Source organism: Ochotona princeps, chromosome 9 (genome assembly GCF_030435755.1).
Source record: "Ochotona princeps isolate mOchPri1 chromosome 9, mOchPri1.hap1, whole genome shotgun sequence".
In the NCBI taxonomy this organism is placed as follows: Eukaryota; Metazoa; Chordata; class Mammalia; order Lagomorpha; family Ochotonidae; genus Ochotona; species Ochotona princeps.
The window spans coordinates 60,039,965-60,062,262 of record NC_080840.1 but is presented as its reverse complement, the minus strand read 5'-3'; the positions used below and the strand labels follow the sequence as shown (position 1 = coordinate 60,062,262).

The window sequence follows — 22,298 nt, the reverse complement described above, 5'->3', positions numbered from 1 at the left end:
GAGGTGGTCACAGAAGGTGGTTAAGAACTTGCATTTACTCTTAACATATTGGTTACTCATTACTATGTCAATTAATTCCATAATGATGGAAATTTTTGCTGATGGTATGTTGGAGCTTTTAATTGATCGGGATGATACTCTGCTGGCTCTGTCTTCAGACCAGAGAGGGTATACCTAAGAAGCCGTTGAACTTGACTGGACAATAAGATGCTGGACTCTATGTTTGGTATATGCTTGCAATGGGGGATTCTCAACTGAACTTGAACTATGGTTATGCAACAAGGTGGAGGAATCCACCATGGTGGGAGGGTTTGGGGAGGGGTGGGGAGAATCCAAGTACCTATGAAACTGTGTCACATAATACAATGTAATTAATGAATTAATAAAAAAAAAAAACTCCAAGCAACGCTGAGATAAATGAAATGCTAGTCTCATCATACGACGCCTTTGTTTTCAACAATGGAAGTCATACTGACTCTATAGGATCTAATTAACTGCCAGCTGCTTCATATTCTGCTTTGTAACAGAAAAAAATATTATTTTCATTTCTGATAGAGGGAAGGCTAAAATAAACTGTTGTCTGTGAGTTTCTTTGTCTGATTTTCAAGCATATGATGATTTACTTTGTACATTTTAAAAATGACATTTCAGAAATTTAAAGTAGAAATGATCGTTTTCTTCTATTTTAAAATTCTATTTATTTTGTTTTAAGTTTTAAATGAAGCAATCTGTTTTCAAAGCAGGTATCAAGGCAACTTCATGATTTCATGAGTCATTTTCAGGGAAATAAACTCTAATGACATATCCTAAGCCAATTCTCCAAAGGACATAGTAGTTGATTTTATAGATGCAACCCATTAAACATTGTTCTAAATGCATTTTTTTGGGCCTTGAGTATTTTCATCAACTTTGTAAGCATTTTTTTAATAAAAAAAATCCTAGACTTATATCTGTTTTGTTTTTCCACTTAAACATAAGATCTCATCTCAAAGAAGTAAAAATTAAGTCAGTCACCCATTATGCTGCAGACAGCAAAAAAAGTGTGAGCTTGTGTTGACCAAATTTATTCTAGTAAGGAGCTCCCTTGAATGAATCTGAATTACTTCAGCATTATGCCTAAACAGACTGATTCTTTCATACAGGGCTTGATGCAAGTGTGCAGCTGGTACCTGGCGAGAACGAACTTCAGCTTGAGCCAGGGTGTTAATGGAGGGGATGTTGCTGCCATCGAACGTACTTCTTCTGGTGCTTATTCTGTCGCGTTCATTTTGTACAGCTGGGAGAGAAAGTGCCAGTACTTATTAGTCGGGTATCTCTAACCGATGTGAGATTACATATTGTGAAGTTAAAAAAAAAAGGAAGCACAAAATGTTCAAAGAAAAAAATGTTAAAAACAAATTTCTTTTGTCCAACACTTTCATGATGAAACAAGACTAAAATTACGTTCTCTCTGTGCCTCCTCCCAGAGCAGGAGTGTCCAGATTTGTTCCTAGAGTTCATAAAGTCCCATGTATGTATGTACAGATATATAGGCAGCAGAAATGACAGCCAGTTCTACCACACTGTATTTTTAACAGGATGGTTTTCTGCTCACTCCAAGTTAATAAAACTAGATACCAGAAGAAAATTATTGCCTATGAAGTTGACCAGGTCAAAGATAAGAGTGTTTTAATTGTCAGAGGTGAGTCACAGATTTTGAAACTTCTGTTTTCTTTTTCCTATAAAAACCCTAGTAAAGCTGAAAAGCAAATTTGTTTAGTTAAGGTGACTGTAAGACTACAATCTCTTGATCTTTGAGAGAATACTTTTCTTGGGATAATTTGCAAATAGTACTAATGTTATTACTAATAATACTATTAATAAACATTGCAGCAGCCTGAAGTCATCCTGAAAAGCCTCAGATTTGAGAATCAACATTTCAGAAAGGTAAAGAAATCCTGCAAAATGTGTAAAGACTTTTAAAACAGCCTTATACATGATTTCTTATTTCAAACAGCAAAGAATGAACGTCTATCTCCACATCCATTACTGAAAACTGTACATTTTTAACTATGCACGAAAAGTGAGTAAGAGAGTGAGTGTTAATTCATATCCTTGTCATAGAGAGAATAAATTCAGATGTGTACTTTGAAAATTAAATGGTAAAACTGCCAATTATTGAAGAATGGAAAACAAGACCTTAAAAACCTAACTTATTTGTGTCAATATGTTCAATAAATAATACATTATTTATGTTTTGCTGAAAAAAAAAACACATTAAACTACCAGAGTATTTTTCCTGATGTCATTATTTTCAGTAAAGACATGCAGCAATTTCTATGCCCAAATCTAGAAACAGACATCCAAACGATGAGCCATCAATCTCACTTGACTTTGATTTTTAAGATAAAATGAATGGTTTTCAAGTTGTTTTCAAGTTCATTAGTATTTTATTTTGAAGTCATACTTATTGGTCACTTGATCTTTTAATTGAAATTTTACCAACTTTTAACTAAACTGATTTATTCAGGAATGCATATGTAGAGATTAAAATTAACATGTTAGCTATGCTTTATGAATTTAACTTGAGTAATCAATAGAAACCAGTTAACAGATTTTATGAACATGGGTAATTTCATTTTTATCACATTCAATCTAAGTTCAGGTTTACATATTTTATCTAATCAATCTTGAATATATGCAATAATAGCAAAGAAGAGAAGCCTATAAACTTTGAAACTCAAAACTTGCTCTTTAACATCTTTTGAAAAAGTGTTGCATGATTCCTAAGGACTTAATTGTTTGAAAGGCAGAGTTGCAGAGAAAGACAGAGCTCTTCAATCTGCTGGTTCACTAACAAAATGGTAGAAATGGCCATGGTTGGGCCAGGCTAAAGCCAGGAGTCAGGAGTTCTGCTTGGTCTACCACATGGGTGCAGATTACCAAGGACTTGGCCATCTTCTGTTATTGTCCCAGACACACTATCAAGAAATTTTATTGGAAGTGAAATAGCTACAGTTGCTGTCCATATGAGATGCTGTGATTTCATCAGTGTAATTTCACTAGTTCTGACAAAATTTTATCTTGCAAATTACAAAACCCATAAAAGAAATATAGGTATATAATTTATTTTCATTTGAAATTAAAAATGCAATTCAAATAAAGGTAATGAAAGCAGTTGCAAAGCATGTGATTACTGCTAAATTATCAAATGGGTATTTTATGTTTTAGAAATGTTATGTTTAAAATAAAAAAACTATGTTTATAACTTTACAAACTTTATCTTTTATCACTCTCTTCAAGACTTACAATCTTCCCATTTGGCAGGGGGGAATCCCAGCCTACAAAAAATTTTACCTCACAATTCAAAATTCAAAATAAAAATACATTTAAAAAAAGACTAACAATCTTAGCAAAGACATTGGAATGCCTGTATTCGTAGCATATTGAAGACAGAAAAAATAACTAAATTTTAGATGGATTTGGTATATGGCACACTTCTGTGGTATCATGGTTTTATTTAATTTGGCTTCTTTAGTTTGTGAAATAGCTGTTCAAATTCCCATAAGCACATGGACACTGAAAAACAATGAGGTATAAAATCTTGTGTCTGTTGCACCCAAAGACTTATTTATAAATTAGCTATTTTTAGAATGTCGAAGAACTTAATCTGTTTTTATTCTATAAAATTAACAGTCATTAAATTAAATATGTTTAGTTGAGTTAATCATATTTTTTAAAAAAATCAACTCCCTAAAAGAAAGGTTTATTTTTTATTTCGATTATGTTCACTACTAAAAACTTAACACCTAGCACAGCACTGGGAAAGTAGCAGTGTTCAATGAGTATTCTTTGAATGAATGATTAAAAGTAACATTAGAAACTACTCATAAAACAGAGAAAGCTATTCAATTGTTGAGACATAAAATATGTTTAAAAACATATGTGCAGTGGCAGCCTAACAATAGACTAAGCTATTTGTCCTTTGCCAGGACACTGGAATGTTATTTAGCCATGGTCAGAGACAGCACAGTGGTGGGAGAATCATGTCTCTCCAGAGTGGCCTCCCCCTATACCAGCTGTTACATTTGGGCTAAATTCTTTCACAAAGAAACCAAAGATTTCCCACTAATACAATAAAGGAAATCAGAACTCATTTTAAAACAGTTCTTGTGCTAAATGAGAATGTGTATGTGGTTATCAGTTTCAACACTAACACCATTGCTTTTACATTACCTTCTTTTTTCATTCCTGCTCGGAAACACTTTCTTAACCGACAATATCTACATTGATTCCTTTTGTCCTTATCAACAACGCATTGCCGACTGAACCTACAATATCAAACAGATATATCAGCCTGCAGAAAATTATTACTTATCCAAAAAAATACCAAATAGACAAATGGTTTTAATTAAGTATAGTCAGATATGGCTCAATGGGAAGAATGATCTGTGTACAGGGAAAGAAAAGCTTGATCTCTCAAGCAATCTCTGCAATAAAATTAAAAATGAATAAATGACCATCTTATTTTTGTCTAATACACATGATGATTTGTACCATGAGCCATGAAAGCCATGAAAAATATAAATTGTATTTATAAGGTATTTTCACTCCTGAATAATTTCACAGTGCCATGCAGTATAAATGAGAACTTCACTCTATCACTTTGGCTTCCTTTCAATATCTTTTAAGTTTAAATATTAGCAATATATTTTTTAAGTTTATTAGAGAGAGCAAAGAAGGAGAGAGCAACAGCTTCCATCCATACTTTCATTCCCTTTATGCTCCCTGGGCCAGAGTTGGAGGATGAAAACTAGAGCTGGGAACAATGCAATGTAGCAAACAGGAACCTAATTAATGAGACATCATTACTGCCTTTCAGGGTCCACAGCAGTAGGAAGCTAGAGCCATGTAGTGGAGGTGGACGTCAAACCCATGTAGGACGTGAGTGCTCCTAGCACTAACCTAAGCATGAGAGTAATTTTAAATATACCCTAACCAACTGGAGTTTACTTTAAATCTCAAATTATATATCCAGAAGCCATTGGGTGTAGCTCTGGGCGTATGATCCCTGCACAGTGATATACTCCACACCTATTACAAAAAGTATAGTTAGCATAAAAGGCAAGTATTGATGAGAATGTGGAAAAACTGGAACCTTCATAGAATGCTAGTTAGATTATTAAATGATAACGCTCCTTTGGGAAAAATATTTGGCAGTATCTTAAAAATCTAGGTCCAGCCAGTCCATGCTAGGCACATACTGAAGAGAAACAAAACATGCTAGAGTATTTCAAAAAGTTCAATGCAAATACATGTTATGAAAAAACTATGAGTGAATTTCAAGATTCTTGAGCAAAAATAAGCTTCTTTGAAAAGCATTTTTCCATACTTTTTTCAAGTATCATCATATGTCCCTATACACACAAAAATTGTACATAAGTATATGTAGCATTATCAATCATAATAGCCAGAAATAGTAGACAATTCAAATGCTTGTCAACAGAACAGCAAAAAGTACATAAGTAGGAATGGATTATCGATACATGTTTCAATGTGGGTGAATCTTGAGAGCATTCACCTATTCTCAGCTAAAGTTGTTAGACCTCAAAAGCCACATAGTGCATGCTTCCACTTATATTACATGTCTGGAGGAATGAAATCTATAGAATTACAAAATCAATTAGAAGTTGTGGTGCATTGTTGTGGAGAAAATGGAGGAACATGGGGCATGACTACTAAAAATTGGTTCATATGGCAATGAAAACATTTTAAATTGATCATACTATAGCTTTACAATTTGTGAATACTCTAAGAAAGCTGAATTGTATACTTATAAAACAAAGTATATATCCCCAGGTCTACTACTGTTTCTACTGTTGATGAAACTCAGAGAGGTTAAATTAAATTAATGTATAATAATGAATAAATAGATGGATTTGTAAAAAAAATGGCTGCTTGAACAAATGGATTTCAGAGCAAATATTACTCATTTAGTTAACAGTGACATTTCTTCAAAATTTTGACATAAAATAACCCTATGTGTTAATATGTTCATGATAACCTGTAATTATATTAATAATAAAAATAACATTTTGTAATCTGTAGGAGAAAACAGATCCTTTGAAAAAATATGGAAGATGAGTTACAGTTGAGTAGGAAGTAAAACTTCAAATGAATTGGATGACATGACATTTGGGCTTTCTGAGTGAGGAAAAAACATTGCTTAGGCAGACATGGCCAGGAAGACTAGAAAATACTAAATGGATGTTTGAGAATATCTGAAAGTTATATATGAACTTTATTACACTAGAAGAAATGAGATGGCACCATATTTTAAGTTAACTTCTTTCCAAAGCAACAATTTTACACGTCTTTCATTGTTAAGATTTTCTGTTAAAATACATCATTTTTGTTAATAGTCCATGTTCATAGACATACTCCATATTCAAAATCTGATGAAATCACAATATGTAAATATGAAGTATTATAATACTAATCAGATATCAGCAAAAATAAAACCAGCCTAAAGAAAAATGTGCCCACATGGCTGAATAAATTTTAAACAAAACATTTAACTTTAGTGGTGAAGTGTTATGCCAGAAAAGCATTTCAGAGTTAAGGACTGAAAATTCACTTCTGTTTGTGGGCTACCAAAATCATCTGCAGTTTTATAATTTTGTTTTACAGGATCCAGGATGTAATTAAACTAAAAAGAAAGCCAATTCACATAAAAATATACACATGAGAAACCATTTAAGTAAAGATATTGAAATGTTTAGTGGTGTGAGAACATGTGATAAAACAATAAAAACAAAACACAAGGAAAAAGATCACCACCAAATTTAAGAGAGTAGTTATTTCTGGGAGACAAGAAAGAAAGAGAAAGTGATAGAAAAGTATCCAGTAGAAGCATCAACTATGTTTGTCCTAACTGGGTAGTAGGTACAGCGATTTTTTAAAAACATACATATATATACTTTTCATAAGTCTTAAATGTTTCTTAAAAGTGACCTACCTCCGTTAATGCATGTTGTATGCATACATTTTGTGTATGGAGCTAAAGATATATGAATAGACTTTGTTTTTTGTTTGTTTGTTATTTGTTTTCCTCTCACCTCCTGGATGACATTTTCAAGAAACATCTAAAGATAACTTTCCCCAAAAGGAATAGTTCAAGTACCTGCAGGAATAAACATGACTCTTGCGTATGCTGCGCCTGAAGAAGCCCTTGCACCCATCACAGCTTGATGCCCCGTAGTGTTTTCCTGTTGCTCTGTCTCCACATATAGCACATAAACAGTTGACTCCATTGTCTGTGCTGTTCATACTTGTTGTCTCTGGGGCAGAACTGTCTGTTGCCAAAAAAGAGGACAGTGGAGTTAACAGTCACAGTACCAAGTGTTTCTTGAGTAAACTGTCCTGCTGATTATTCATGGGCTCACAAGAATCCTTCCTTTGACTTCGTGGAGTCGTTTGCTTTTCACCACTGGTTGCTTCCATTCCAAGCCCTTGGATCATATTTCTGCTCATTAAATTTCAAGCCATCCTTAGGCTTAACCCCCAACCACGCTCTTTCCCAATGGAAGGTCATCTAGTCTGATGACATCAAACATCATTTGTAGGACCAGAAATGCTTGAATTTTGTTCTTCATTCCAGTGCCACCACAGGGGGTCGATCTGTAATGCCCAAATATCTATTTCAGCCTAGACTCTAAAGTACAGTAAGCCATAAATTAATGTATGAAAAACAGAACTGATTTTCATTTTTAGCACATAACTCATCCTCAAATCTTCTCTTCCCTTCAAATATAATCATTAGATAAACATTTAAAAACACAAGTTCAGTTTATCCCTCTTATTTTCAGTATGAATACCCTTATTCAACCATCATCTTTCCTTCTTTTACTGCAATAATTTCTTTTCTAATTTCTCTGCTTCCTTACTCCTCTAGTGTTTATTTATTATTGTAAATCACCAAAGTGATGTGAGCATAACAAATTCATATCCTAGTAGCATTCTGTGCCTAAGCCTCTCATGATTTGTCACTCCAGTGTCAGCACTTAGCCATGACCCATAAAGTCATGCAAAATGAAGTCCTCACCTGCCCCACCCACACTGATCTCAGGATCTGATATCATTTTATCCTGTTCTCTACTCTGTGGTAACACTAGCTTTTTGTTTTGTTTTACTTTTGTTTTTTCTTCTTAAAGAACTCTTTCCATCTGGGAACTTTTGCCCTCATTATTTCACATGCCTGGAGGAAACCATTCTTCCTGGTCTTTCATTGAGCTAGTTGTCAGGTTTCTATTCAAATTTCACAATTTGTGTGAAACCTTCTTTTAGTGTGCACATCAACTGCAGCCAACACCCACTGGCCCATCAAGCATAGCCTAGAACCTTACTTAATTTCTAAAAACAATTTAATTGCCCCAAATATGCTATGTTTTGGTTACTCAGTTATTACTTACACATAAAATATTAACTTCATGATGTCATTTTATCTAATTCACCTCTTTGCTTTCCAACTCTTAGGACTATACTCAGCTTGTAATAGATATTGAATACATATTTGGAAGGAAGGAATTTAAAATACACCTACAGAAAGTTTTATTAAGTAAACAATTCTTGATCAAGTTGATACTGATATCTTAAAATCTGTATTCAAAATACATTTGTAGAAAATACTAAGTTTCATCAACAATTATATAATTCATTATATTTATAACAATTCATTATTATATTTGAAATAAAGCAGATTAAAATTAAAGGTTGTCATGTCCAAATTATAATCTTACATTCCATATTCCACTTCCTAATATTTCTGAGTAATCAAATGCTGTCATGTATAATTGATAAAGTCAAAAAACCTTTTAATGAGAATATATTAAAAGTTAACTGGTGACATTACATGCAATCAGAAAAATTTGAATATTAAGAAATTTCTTTGATAATACAATACACATATTAGAAATATGGAAATTAAAAATGCTTAGGATTGCTTATATTTTGGTAACTTACAGAAAAATACAAAAAACAACTTTCATTTTAATGTCATACTTATACATGATAATTAATATTATTATATGCAAATAAATCAGATAACACTTTGGAAAGAACCAAACAACACAGTTCTTTTAGTGTATTTAGCAAAAATTTATGACAAAAAACTCTTAAAATTTATGGCAAATATTTAAAGTAAATTCATCAGTATGATAGCCATGTAGAATTCCAGAGTCCTCTTTTTCTAAGTCATCGTTTGATTTTGTTAACTATCATTAATCAGTGACTTCCAAACACACATAGTGAAAGCCTTTGCAAAAAGAACTCATTTTAATTCTACCTGTTCTACAATTTTAAAATTCATTTTTAGTAGTTTTTGAAAATAAACCTTTATTTATCAGGAATATAACCAGAACACCAGGTATACAAATTGTTCAGCATGGTAGAACATTAAGATATCCTGAGACTAAGAGGTAGCCTCAATTCTGATCGAAATACATACACACAACTTTCATTATGGATGTATAATTACTACATGTCAGGAATTCTAGAAATTGTGTCCTCTCTTGGATAAGACTTTTACTAGGAAAAGAAATCTCTAAGTCAGTTATAAAGTGTATTACATGAAGACATGAATTCTAAACAATTTCATGTCTTATTTAAAGTTAAAATGTTACCGTAGATAAATAACAAAAGCTTTGTGCGGCTAAATATTAGCTTGACAAGAGAGGCTATAATTTAAACCTTTACTTCCTTTCATATTTGTATTCAATGCAGAAAGTTGATAATTTTAAATGTACTTTCTCATCAGCAGTAACTGAGAAATAAAGAGGAGACAATTAGTAAACTTGCCCATTGTTCTACAGAATCTTGCTTTCATAACTCATTTTAAATATTGAACAAAGAATATATTTTCAAAGCCAATCTTCCAATAGAACTTATTATTATTATTATTTACAGCAAATAAAATATCTGTTGAAGTTACTGCTTTTACCTTCCTACTGGCTCATGACAGAATTCTGAAGGCACTGTATTACATAAAGCCAGGCTGTTTCTATTTCTAATATAAGAGACTCACAATATTATTAATTTGAATTTTGTGACAAAGTATAAAAGCTGTAGCTTTAAAACACAAGCCTTCATGCTCTAGCAATGAAACACAAAGCCACCACCTCAGATAGCTTAACTTTACATCTCCCATTACACTTAACTTTTCTTTCCACTTAGAAATAAATGATAACTCACCATTTGAATTATATAGAATCTGCATAGTTTCAAACTCCAAAGTTGTATAAGTTGGGTCCAAAACTTCACTGTAATTTGCCATGTCCATGTCCAGCATTGGTTCCGATACCCTCATCATTGATTTAGAAACACACATACAAGTGGCACCACAAGCCCAGAGTATGGGATGGCTGTTTGGCTTTCAGTCTGTGAGTGATAATTCCAAGTTAACTGTAACTGAGTGACTTAAGTGCTGCAGTGGGAGGGGCTGTAAAACTGTAACCTCCTTCAGCAAATCATATTCTGCTTATTTCTTCTTCTTTTATGGCACACGAAAGCAATTCCTTGTGATAATCTTGGAATGCTTCATGGAATCACCTTATCTGTAGTGCTTAGTTGACTAACATGATTTCCTAAATTGATTTCCAGTAGACAATAAATGATATCATTAAGAGAAGGATTAAAAATAGAAAGGAGAGTCTCTCAGGCTTTAAACTGTAGTTAGAATGTGGGGTTAACTAGTTCAGGGGCCCAATACCACTTCTTCTGAAATATGGAGCCCTTTTTGTCAGAAATTTAATAAGCTGACTGTAAATTAGCATCTAACAGGCAACATACGCACTGAACAACTTCAGGTCTTCCTCCATGTATAACAAAGCTGGCTTTACTTTGGCATTAAGCTTCGGATTTTAGAGTTGACAAAGAGTTATGAGAGCCCAGAAGCAGTTTGAACATAACCCCTTTACAACCCTTAAACTTTTATTTTAAGCTATCATTTTATGTGTCTGTGTTCCTTCTGTATTAGTAAATTTTCTCAAGACTAAACCAATATATTTGCTAGTATGTTTTAGACAATACATTAACAATCATTAAACAAGGTTTCATTTATTTTTGACTTCTGATGCTTCTTCCATTGCAGACATTAAACTTAAGTAAGTTTATCCTTACTACATATGGATGGATACTTATGTTCATGTCAGAAACCTTCATTTTGCATCAAAGTATATGTCAATATGTGAAAATGCAGCATTTTAGGGTTCATGTAACGTTTAAATGACAGTATTTAAAGGGTACATTTTGCTACTAACAATGTGTGCATTTATGTTCTCTTCTGAGAAAGAATTACAGCCCCATTCACAAAATTTTATTTTCTGTATTTGGCAAGTTTACAGCAAAGTGGTATTTCTTAACCATTTCAAATTTTTCACAGCATAAACCTGTAAATGCTGTAGCTTAGAAACTACTGAATTGATCGCCTGGAAATGCTAGCCTTTTAGATGCAGGTACATATGCAAAAAAAAAATCGGAAAGGCATTTAACAACCTGATTATTAAATCAAGCAATGATCACAAAAGAATATTTTGTATGTCGTTAATTGTGGGGATAAGATTTTGGAATGAATTCTAGGGACTGGTTTTCTTTAACAAAGGCTATATATTTTAGTTTTGGAGAGGTGGATAATGTAAGTTCGGTGACTTTCATTTGCATGAGATGGTTCTCACTTATAAAGAAAGAAGGGCTGCACAGCCAATGATCTTGGAGTGGTAACTCTGCAGGATGTTACCCACAGCAAGGCAGTAAGCAAAAGCAGTGGGTTTCTCACCTCTAAGAAAGCACAACACCAAAGGAAATCTGGAAACAGCTAGGAAGAACCATGTCAGTTTTATTGTTGCCCTCATTCTCCTGCCTTGGCTGGCCTTCCTATCAAACCTGGACATTTCACTCTAAGTTAGAAGGAGCAAGATATCAATCGCAACACAATTCTCTAAGTGATCACAAACTGTTTAAGCAGAGCTGAATTTTCACAATGGGAAATAGTATAATGTTTTTGTCATGGTGTGAAGTAAGAACTTGAACATTTCCAGTAACCACCCCCTCCAAAAAAAAAACAGATCTTAACAGCAGGTGTATTTCTACAGTGGACATGTTATACAGTCTCTAATGATAGTCAAAGGTGGAAATATACATGGAATTGTCAGCCTCAGTCTGGCAAGTGAATAGTGTCTCTGTTATTCTGAAAGAGTACAAACTACAGCGGATACCATCTTTTCTTAATTCCTACGACTTACCATTTACTGACCTGCTGAAATAAATTAAAAGAGAACCATGAACATGTCCAAACCTAACTGTGTGCTTCATTTAAAGGGCTATAGATGCTCCCTATTTGCTTCAAAAATCCTCTGAGTGGAATTAACAGTCCACTGATTAGGATTCTGTACTGTTTCTTTTTTCTACTTTCCTTCTTTCTTTCCTTCCTTCCTTTCTTCCTTTCATCCTTGCAAACCACAAACTTAATACTTAATGTCTTTGATTTCCACTATTTCTTTTAGCAGAGGAAAAAGTCAAAACTGACTACATAGTAAACTAAATGCAGAAAGCTTCTACAATTTTTAGTTTTACAAACATTTTGTGTAGTTCAATTGATTTGCTTATACCCACATCCAAAGTATTTCCCCCTTTTGGAGGGTAGAGGGTGGAAAGGGAAATCCCTGTGCCTATAAAACCATATCATGAAAAAAGAAAAAGAAAAGAAAAAGTGCAGCAAAAAAATCAGACTATAAATAAAACTAAATTTAAAAATTAAAAAAAACCACGAAGTATTTTTCCTTTAGTAAATTTAGTTATTGGGCGGAGGGAGATACTCTTCTGATTCTCTAATCCTATCCACTTGTTTGTTTTTCCCCTAAGACCTTCAATGGCCACAGGTCCTGGCCAGGATGAAGCCAGGAGTCAGCCTTGGGCTTCTCCTGTCGGTAGCAGGGACACAACTACTCGGATCATCACTTACTGCCACGAATGACAACTAGAAGGAAGCCTGGATCAGAAACAGATCTGGATTTGAACCCAGGTTTACTGATATGGGATACTGGAGTCCTTGCTGACATCTTAACACTGTGCAAAATGCTTGCCCCTCCCTTGATTTTTATAGTTGGGAAAATAAAACTCTTAACACTCATTTCCATTAGATTGTGCAATAGTTAAATTATGAAATAAAATACTAAGAACAAAAGATAAAAAAACATGCCAAGTAACAGGTACAAGGGACTCCAGGTAGGAATATAACATTGATGAGATAAAGCCACCCTGGAAACTAAAGGGTCTGTCCCACAAAGAAAACTGGGAACTGAGTTAATCCCAGGAACTGGCAAAATCGAGAAACACTAAGTTTCTCTTGCCCTGATTTTTAACTTGCAATAACTTGCATTTATAAATTGACTTATATTCTTCATAACCAATCCCTACTGTCTGCTTTGAAAACCAGTCAGGTTATATTAAGAATGTTTACTTTTATTTTTATTTGTTTTATCTGAGAGGCAGAGAAGCAGAGAGATTATCCATCATCTAGTTCATTTCTCAAATGTCTGCAATAACTTGTCTCAGCAGAAAACGGAAAAAACAAAACCTGTGACTCCAATATGGTTAGCAGAGCCTACCTACTGAGCCAACACCAGCTTTTTCCCTTGTGCATTATCAGGAAATTGGAATCTGTAGCAGTGCTGGGTCTTGAACCATGCACTCTAACATGGGACACAGGCATCTCAAGCAACACATTCATCCCACAATATTTTTGTTTATTGAAGAGGAGGAGATGAAAGAGGATGAGAAAGGAGAGAATTACAGATAATTCCAGTTGTAGATTATTAGTTGTACATTTTAAGCAAAGTAAGTATCACACAATAGTATTCCTTGTATTTTCTGTACAGTAGTGATTGTGTTTTCATAATTCAGGAAATGTCTATGATATAAGCAAATGAAAACTGTAAAGCTAAAGTTGTATGAAGTACTTTGTATACATAAAATCATTAAGGTTACATTATATTAAAAAGATAGTCATAAAAATAACATTAATTTTATTCCTAAGTGTTAATAATAAGAATTATTCTTGGATGAATGGGACATATACTACTAAACAATTCACTCAAAATAAATATATGGGCAATTTAAAACTTACTTCCAAAAGTTTAACTGGGTAAAATATCAAATATATCTGCAAATACACAAAATAGTAATTAATGAGTAGCATCAATTTTTCAAAGAAGAAATATATAAATATAACGTGTGCATACATACAAATAGATATGATAATGTATTACCTGTGCTTTCATGGCACGGGGTATTTTGCAGTATCATCTAACCTGAGCAAAATACTTCTGTTGTTTTCATGAGCTCATGTTTTGCATATGTACTACTTCAGCCTTAGATCAAATAATCCAGTGAGAATGACAACAGCATTTGTTAACAAAAGGTCAATTTTAAATGTTACAACTAATTATCTTGAAAAATGTTTCTCTCAGAGCAGTGGTTCTATCAACTGGCAGGTGAAATATGATATTTAAATTTCTTTAGAGCTACATGAGATGAAAACAGTATCTAATAAAGGCAACTCAATTCACTATTAACTATTCAAGATACTAGCAGAAACATTTCTATCTTATCTGCGAGACTATTAAGTCTGTTAAATCATTCTTTTATTTTTCATTTAATCATTCCTTCAGAGCGTGATTTAAAATAGAAAACAGGCTAATAAAATCAAGGCTGTTTTCAAAAAAATAATTTTCATGTAATAATCTGTAATATTTTTGTCAATAAAAATACATTTTAGAGCCAATAGCATCTGTTCTAAACATATTGCTTTGAGATCCTTTTTCATTGTCTAAAGTGCCACACAGGAATCTGAAAAACACATCTGTAGTTTCTTTTCTTTTCATATTCTAGTTTTCAAATATGAAGGTTACACAAGCATGATCACTAAAAACTAGATGAAGAACACTAACAATCTAAATCAATCCAGTGTATTTTTCAGCATAATTTATAGGTTCCCTAATAATAGTTAGCCTAAAGCATTGGTTTCTTAATCCAATGTTACTCACCTTTTCATTACTCCAAAAACTCAAAACAAAACTCACAAAAACTCAATTTAAAAAAACCACATTTTTTCTTGATGCTACTTTTCTAATTTAACCATCATTATCTGTTAAAACAAAATCTTGTCTTCTTCCTAATTTTAAGAAACAAATCCAACCAAATTAAAAACAGGTATTTTGATCTTCAAAAAGTCATTATTACCAACCAGGTTGTGAGAATAGAAATTTATTTTCAAAGTCTTCAAAAATCACTTCATAAGACTTGCTTCTATCAGGTATAATTGGCAAAAATAATTTTCTATTTTTTACCTTATTCTTTGATCCAGCAGACTTACACTATTATCACAGAATCAAATTCTCATTAGTCATTCCCATCATTTAAAAAAGTCCATTTTATTGTTATTCTTGACACATAAATCTGTGGAAAACGGTGTAAATGGGAAATGAACTTTCTTAGTTTTTTTTTACAAAATTTTATAAATCTCCTTAAAAATTATAACTATCCTACAGCACATTTTCTAATCCACATTGTTTTATTGTGCAAATATCTTAGTCCAGAAACCAAATAAAGTCTCTATTTTGGATTAACATCTGATCCATACCCTTATTTTCTGATCAATGCAAATAACTCATCACTTCCAACAAATGTCAATTGATAGCAAAATCTATGACTATTTGACATAGATGCATAGGCACCATGCGAATTAGTCAAAGCCGTTAAAAATGTGTTACTATTCTTTATAGTTTTGATGAGTTATCATCAACTACTTACAATTTGTTCATTAAGCAATCAGATCATTGTTTTATTGACTATACAGATAAATGCAAACTCCGAAACTAAAGAATTAAAATTTATTGTAATTAAATCAGTTTCTGTAGAATGAACAAAAAAAAGTTTGTACAACTGAGACTTACAGCTTAGAGCTGATATATATATATAAAAAAAAAATCTTCCCATATTAAATCTACCTTCAAGGTCAGTTGCCCTGTGATTCAAAACATACTCTCCTTTTCAGAAGATAAGCAGCTGATTAGTACTAAATTATTAACTGGTATATAGATTATACTGGTAAGGAAAAAAAGCTCAGAACATGTTAGGATTTGACAGTCACTATTTCTGCGTCTTTTTACAGGCTTTATTATCATGGTTGTCACTGCAAACTCAGCAAAACTTGTCAGAATATTGAAGGTGATGGAGGCATTCTGATACCAAAGTTGCTGCATTATATGAAATGAATGGAAGTAAGTTATCAGTTTGGGTCAGTACCTGTCTCAAACATAAAGAAGTGTAACTGTTAAGAAAAACGGCAATGGTTTTGCTATGTTGAATGTATAGTTACACTTCAATGTTTTAAACAAATGTACTATCATGACCATAAACATTAGCTAGAGGATGCCAAATACATAAATAAAAATATATGAATCATAATGTTTCTATTTAAGAACAAAATAATCAATTCTGTTTAATATTCTTTTTTTACAGCTTTTCTAGATACATAGGAAGAACAATTTTTAAATGTGACATGTAACTATTACATTTACATTAAGATTAAGTTAGAGTGCCTGGGATCCAATTTCAGTTTCCCTGTCTTCTATTCAGCTTTCTATTAACACACTGGAAGACAGTAGACTAGGGTCCCAAATGTTTGGGTTCTTGTCAGAGACCTGATGGAGTTCATAGCTCCTGGCTTCATGCGCCTGGACCCTTCTTGGCTCTCATGTGTTTCTGGTGAGAGCACCAATGGTTGGAAGCTCCCTTTCCTCTCTCCCTGTTTGTCACCTGCCTTTCAAACAAATCTTTAAATTAATTTTTTTTCCAGAATTACCTTGACAAACTAATTATTTTGGAGTAAGAACTTAGGAATTAATTCAATAATATTAAGAGAAAATATAGGAATCTATTACGAATTAAACATCTCAGATAATATGGTGGCTTTGGTTTAACACAGCCATCATCATCATCTTAATAAGTGATTCCTATCTTATATAAGAGAATGATCCACAGATTGTATTGCACATGACAGTAAGCTGGGAAATTATTTTTAAGATTTATTTATTTGAAAGAGAGAGAATATTTTCTATAAGCTGGTTTATTCCCCAGAAGACCACAACAACCAGAGCTGAGCCAGGTTTAAGCTGGGAACTTGCTTCTAGCCTCCCATATGGGCAGTAAAAGCCCAAGTAGTTCAACCATGCCCTGATGCTTTTCCCATGTGCATTAGTAGGGAGCAGGATTAGAAGCAGAGCAGGCAGGATTCAAAACTGTGACGATATGAAATGCCAGTGTTACAGGTCATGTCTTTGGCCACCACACCATAATGCTGGCCCCTTTAAAATTTTTCTTGACGTAATTCTTATAGGCAATAAGTCTAAGAAACACTGCTTTTAAATATGAGTTCTACGAAGGCAAAGACAATATACTAAGACACTTCAAAGCTTGCAGAAAAATAAAATTAAAACATAAGCAAATTTACACTCTGTGTACTGTATTTTTATGAGTATTTTCATGAACTTTTAGAGGAATCTTTTGGTTTTCATTTTCTTTTAATTCTAATTATGTCTCTTCTCTAGTGTCTAGAACATTGTGATATGCTATATTCAAGTAAACTGAAATTGGTTTATTTGAAAGATAGAGAAATGGGGGAGAGAAAGATCCTCTATCAATTGGTTTATTTCCCAGCTACCAGCTACTCATAGTAGCAAGTTCTAAGCCAGAGAGAGGCAAGGAATTTAATCTGGGAATTCAATCAGGGGAGGTGGGAGTATTTGGAGGCCCAAGTATTTAGACTCATCATCCATTCCCTCCCCGGTGCATTTATAGGAAATCAGAAGGATGGAGTAGCTGGGACTCTGATATGATGACTTCCTAAATGGAAGCTTAACCTACTTGTAAAAGCCCACCCCCACAGACATTAAATATCAGAATAAAAGATGTATGCAAATAATTCACTTTGGCAGAGTACACCATTTGCATTAACCACATGAATATATTTTATGTGTCTATCATTTCTCCGATCACAGGTTATTTTTATACAAATAGAGGAAATGTATACTTTTATCCAGCTTACAGCCAAATATTATGCTAATCAGAATTATTGAGGTGGCGGTGTGGCGTATCTCAGGCTAATGCTCAGCCAGTGGTGCTGGCATCCCATTGTGTATTGGCTCATACTCTGGCTGCTTCATTTCCCATCCAGCTCCTTGCTTATAATGTGGAAAATCAGCAGAGGATGGCTCAATTCCTTGGGGCCTTGGCCTGTGAGACCCAGAAGAAGCTCCTGGCTACTGGCTTTGAATGGACTCAGCTCCTGTGGTTTGGACAATTGGGGAGTGAACCAGCAGATAGAAGTCCTCTTTTCTTCTCTGTAAAATGTACCTTTCATATAAAAATAAGTTAATATTTAAAAAGTAATAATCTTGATGATAATGAAAATGATTTATAGCTGTATAAAGAGTGCTGGCACATTGTCTTTTTCTACAGGGTGCATCAATGTGGACTGAGAAATATTTGTACAAGTAATGGTTAGTATTATAGCATTCTGAAATAACATACCAACTTGCATAGTAAGATTTCTTGTTAATTCTTGAATGTCTGTCTTGCACTGCTGTTCATTTGTATGTATTTCAGTGGAAGGATAAAGATAATGAACATGTATATAGTATGACTAACTCAGGACTGATTCAAACCAGAAATAAAATTCAACCTGATTTTTGAGGCAGTCTTTTACATATAATTGTGTGTTTATATCATGATACTAATGCTAAGACTTTACAGAATATAGCAGAAATTCTTCTCATTACCTCACTAATGCAGACTAAAGATAAAAATCCAAGCTAATATTTGTGAAGCCTGACTAAGTATAGCATACACACACACACACACACACACACACACACAAAACAACACTGGAGTAGAAATTTCCCGCATAAACATTATGTAAAACCCATCAAAAACCCAACATTAAATGTGCTTTTAAACAGTGAACAGTAGGGCCATTTCCTTTAACAGAAGGATTCTACAAGACTGTACCATTTCATAGGACAGGCATTTAGCATGCAGATGAAACCACCTGCAACTCCTGAAACCCATGAGTGCCGGTGTGAGTACCTGCTATTCTGCTCTCTTTCCCAACCAACTCTGCTAAAGGCGCTGGCTCCTGGCTTCAGCCTGGCTCAGCCTTGGCTGGGACAACCATCTGAGGAGTCAACCAGTGATTGAAAGATTTCTCTGTTTCTCCCTAGCCTCTGTAATTCTTTCAAATACGTTTTTTTAAAAGGGAAGGCGATAAGACAGCCTGGTGTCATAGCAGGTAAAGGCACCTACTGCAATGATGGCATCCCATCCCATGTGGTTAACTATTGGATTCCCAGTTGCTCCACTTCTGATCCAGCTCCCTGATAATGCTCTGGGAAATGCAGCAAAAGATGTCCCTGGACTCCTGGACCCTTGTGGGAGACCAGGAAGAAGCTCATGGTCCCTATCTTCATTCTCACCCAGCCATGGCCACGTAGGAAATGAATCAGTGGATGAAAGATTCTCTTTCGGTAACTCTGCCTTTCAAAATTAATTAATTAATTAATTAATTGTTTTTAAAAAGGGTATTTGGCTTCATTCATACTTATATCAATCTTTAGTTTCTAGCATCTATTTATGCAAGGAAATTAAACAATTTTTATAAAGCGTTGGCAAAAAATGATCTTTAGATAATAATCACCCAGAAATTAAAGCAATACAGCATTTAGCTTCATTGTATATAAAAATAGATATATAAAAATAACAATTCACTCAAAATGACAGCTATAATTTGGAAGCCATATCTAAATTGAGTTTTATTTATCTACAAGTGACGGTTTACAAATGTCTTAAATGATGTGAATAATACTCATTGTCAAATGGTCAAAAATGATAAATTGTAGTACTGGATAATCATTTTATTACAAACAATGCAGGCCACTATTATAAAATAGTGTTGCTATTAGACTAAACAAATAGTTTGAGGACAAAAAGCAGAAATCCAAATGTATCTGGTATGTATTGAAAGTTAGCGTAACATTGCTTATTTATTTTGTCATGAAAGAAAGTGACATTTCTTGAATATAATTATTTTAATATTTGTGACCTCCTTGATGAAAGTAAACTGGATTCATATGTCAACCACATTTTAAAATAGATTCCATGTATATCTAAGTTTTAAGAAATCAAAATATAGCAATAAAAATTTGTGTAGAAAAGACATATTATCTTTCTGTTCCAACAGATAAGTCAGATTGGATAAGAGGCAGACAAAGTTCCAATATCCTGTAATGTGATCATATCAATTCTGAAGTTTTGCACTGAGATGCAAAATTTGTGGATATTTAGAACTTGGGAATTTTAAATACATCTATTAGAGTAACTTTTTTTCATCAGTTTTCCGTAGAACTTGGTATAGTTCTTTCTCTCTGTATATAAGACTTTTCACAAAAGAATAATAATTTCAGTGTCTTTTTGTGGTACTTCCTGTATTTATTCTTCTTCTAAAAGCCTCAATTATTCATGATAAATTTTTCTATAATCTCCACCTGAAATTATTTTAGCTGAGATTAGGTAAATAAGGATCTGGAAACCATAATGAGCAATGTCTGGCACATGGTACACTCCAAAGTGTATAAACTCATGTTAATAATCCTCCAACCTTTATAATCAGTGTATCTTTGTGGTTTGGCTTCAATCAACTGTTTTGTACATTTTGCAGATCACTGGTTTTTAATCTTCGTAGGGACTAAACAGTGTTTATTTCATTGTTCTCAATTTTTTAAAGAATATTTTTATTCATTTGAAAATCAGAAAGGGAAAAGGGGGCAGGGAGCGAGAGAGAGAGAGAGAGTCAGAGAGAGAGAGAGAGAGAGAGAGAGAGAGAGAGAGAGAAGCATATTCTTTATCTGCTGGCTCAATTTCCTAAAGCTTTCAATAGCGCAGCAGCCGAGGCTAGGTCAGCGAAATCCAGGAGCCACAAACTCCATCCAGGTCACCCACAAGTGTGGTAGGAACTTAAGTAATTGGGTTATCATCTGATGCCTCCCAGTGTATCAGCAGAAGGTTGGATTGGAAGGCTGGGATTAGGAAGCACTCAAACCAGGCACCTTGACATGGAATGCAAGTGTCCCAGGTTGTGGGTTAATTTATTGCACCACACTGCCTCCTGCTTTCTTCTAAATTTTTAAACTGGAAAACATGCAGGAATCAGTCCTAGGAAGTCACTGAAGTTACTTAAGTTGCTCCAAAATCTGATGTTCGTATGACTCACGGATAGGGCAAGTGAACTTAGCAACAGGGACCTAGACTAGATCATCCCATGACAACACATTTAAGCTATCACAATATTTTTTTTCAGAGAAGTGGATTGAGACCACAAATCTGGGTTGGAACTCTGATTCTGGCACTGGAGCCTTTAAACAACAGGTCCCCAGTTTTACACCAAAACTGCAGGAAAAATGACTTCGGCACATTAACTCTGTCCTGCTTGGATCACACTTTTTATGACCTTACTGCCTGCTGTCCCCAGTAGCTTCTTAAAAGCAGGAAGAGCTGAATTGAAATTATATGTGGTAAGCAATAAAACTGAATATTTTGATTGTTACAGTTCTATAAATCTTGTCTGATGATATGTTATTTTCTCAGACCTTATGATAAATGTTGTAATTAGATGATCACTATTATAAAGGCTTATTTATTTGAAAAGCAGAGTTAACCAGAGAGAAAGAGAGAAATGCCTCAGAAGCAGAGAATACAACAAAGGCTAACAGACTGGAAGGGGGAAATGTTGGCCAACAGAGTATATCATGATTAGGAGAAATGAGTTTTGATGTTTTATTCAATAAAAGACTAACAGGACAACCCCTAGCTCCACCACAGAAAATGGTACTAAACCTGAATCTCCATCCTCCAGACTTACATTCTTTTCATGTTTTAAAGATGTATTTATTTTTATTGGAAAGGCAGATATATGGAGAGAAGGAAAGAGAAAGATTTGTTTGTCTGCTGGTTCATTCCTTAGTTGCCCACAGTGGCCAGAGCTGATCTGATCTGAAGCCAGGATCAAGAAGCTTTCTCCAGATGTCCTGTGCAGGTGCAGGGTCCCAAGGCTTTGGGCCGTCCTCTACTGCTTCCCCAGCTCACAAGCAGGAAGCTGGATGGGAAGTGGGGCAGCCGAGATATGAACCAGCATCATATTGGATCCTGGTGCA

General features: G+C 34.0%; 1 protein-coding gene across 5 annotated transcripts in view; it reads right to left on the bottom strand.

Annotated features, from left to right (window-relative positions):
- Positions 1-22,298, bottom strand: part of HNF4G (hepatocyte nuclear factor 4 gamma) — a 125,133-nt gene that overhangs the window by 11,508 nt on the left and 91,327 nt on the right. For 4 of the 5 annotated variants that reach the window (XM_058668753.1, XM_058668751.1, XM_004588062.2 and 1 more), the window contains 3 exons: positions 7,163-7,334; positions 4,216-4,310; positions 1,170-1,276 (listed from right to left, as the gene is read on the bottom strand). In XM_058668753.1, the coding sequence (XP_058524736.1) occupies positions 1,170-1,276; positions 4,216-4,310; positions 7,163-7,308 (348 nt within the window). In that variant the 5' untranslated portion in view covers positions 7,309-7,334. Of the gene's footprint in view, positions 1-1,169; positions 1,277-4,215; positions 4,311-7,162; positions 7,335-10,227; positions 10,428-22,298 lie in introns of those variants that run through there. The other variant, XM_004588061.3, reaches the window with a different exon arrangement.